Consider the following 1,498-nt stretch of genomic DNA (forward strand, 5'->3'; position numbering starts at 1 on the left):
GCCCCCCCGGATCCCGGATCCCACCCCGGTTCCCCCTTTCCCAGGGGAGTTCATCAAGACGTGGCGCCCGCGGTACTTCCTGCTCAAGAGCGACGGCTCCTTCCTGGGCTTCAAGGAGCGGCCGGAGCCGCCGGACCTGGCCCTGCCCCCCCTCAACAACTTCTCCGTGGCCGGTCCGTGGCTCAGGGGGAGGGGCTGGGGGGGACGGACACGCCCCTTTTCCTGCTGGTTTGGGGGTGGTCCCGATGTCCGACCCGGCACCGACCCCAAGGCCGGTCAGCGTTGGGCCCAACGTTGATCCCAGTGTTGACCCCAGTGCCAATCCCAACATGGATCCCAACACTGATCCTAGTTCCAGTCCCAACGTTGATCCCAACGTTGACCCCAATTCCAATCCCAACATTGATCCCAACGTTGACCCCAATTTCAATCCCAACATGGATCCCAATGTTGACCCCAGTGCCAATCCCAACATTGATCTCAACACTGATCCCAACATTGACCCCAATGTTGACCCCGGCATTGATCTCAAAGCCAATCCCAAAGTCAATCCCAGTATCGATCCCAGTGTCAACCCCAACATCAACCCCAAAATTGATCCCAGTGTTGATCCCAACGTTGATCCCAGCATCGATCCCAATGTCAATCCCAAATTGGGTCCCAAACTCTTGGTCCCAGGGTTAATTCCAGTGTTGATCCCAAGGGCAATCCCATCCCAACATCAACCCCAACATTGACCCCAACACTGACCCCGACATCAGTCCTGGTATCGATCCTAACCCTGATCCCAGCCCAACCCCGACCCCAATCCCAGTGCCAATCCCAACGTTGACCCCGGTGCCAACCCCAGTATTGACCCCAGTGCCAATCCCAGTATTGATCCCAGTGCCAATCCCAGTACTGACCCCAGTGCCAACCCCAGTATTGATCCCAATGCCAATCCCAGTACTGACCCCAGTGCCAATCCCAACGTTGACCCCAGTGCCAATCCCAGTATTGATCCCAGTGCCAATCCCAGTATTTACCCCAGTGCCAACCCCAGTATTGATCCCAGTGCCAATCCCAGTATTGATCCCAGTGCCAACCCCAGTATTGATCCCAGTGCCAACCCCAGCACTGACCCCAACCCCACCCCAGTACTGATCCCAGTGCCAACCCCAGAGTGCCAACCCCAGTAAGTATTGATCCCAGTGCCAACCCCAGCACTGACCCCAGTCCCACCCCAGTACTGATCCCAGTGCCAACCCCAGAGTGCCAACCCCAGTACTGACCCCAGTGCCAATCCCAGTATTGATCCCAGTGCCAACCCCAGTATTGATCCCAGTGCCAATCCCAGAGTGCCAACCCCAGTACTGACCCCAGTCCCCCCCAGCACTGATCCCAACCCCAACCCCAGAGTGCCAACCCCAGTATTGATCCCAACCCCAACCCCAGTACTGACCCCAGTCCCCCCAGTACTGACCCCAGTCCCCCCCAGTACTGACCCCAGTCCCCCCAG

At 58.2% G+C, this 1,498-nt stretch overlaps 1 protein-coding gene across 1 annotated transcript in view; it reads left to right on the forward strand.

Moving 5' to 3' along the window:
* Positions 1-7: 7 nt before the first annotated feature.
* LOC108510301 (3-phosphoinositide-dependent protein kinase B-like) overlaps positions 8-1,498 on the forward strand; it is a gene marked incomplete at its 5' end in the record, with an annotated part of 15,304 nt that continues 13,813 nt past the window's right edge. The window contains 3 exons of the mRNA XM_017839973.1: positions 8-279; positions 353-671; positions 792-1,174. Of these exons, the coding sequence (XP_017695462.1) occupies positions 8-279; positions 353-671; positions 792-1,174 (974 nt within the window). The remainder of the gene's footprint in view (positions 280-352; positions 672-791; positions 1,175-1,498) is intronic.

The sequence above is a fragment of the Lepidothrix coronata genome, unplaced genomic scaffold (assembly GCF_001604755.1).
Source record: "Lepidothrix coronata isolate B3197 unplaced genomic scaffold, Lepidothrix_coronata-1.0 Scaffold627, whole genome shotgun sequence".
Lineage (NCBI taxonomy): Eukaryota > Metazoa > Chordata > Aves > Passeriformes > Pipridae > Lepidothrix > Lepidothrix coronata.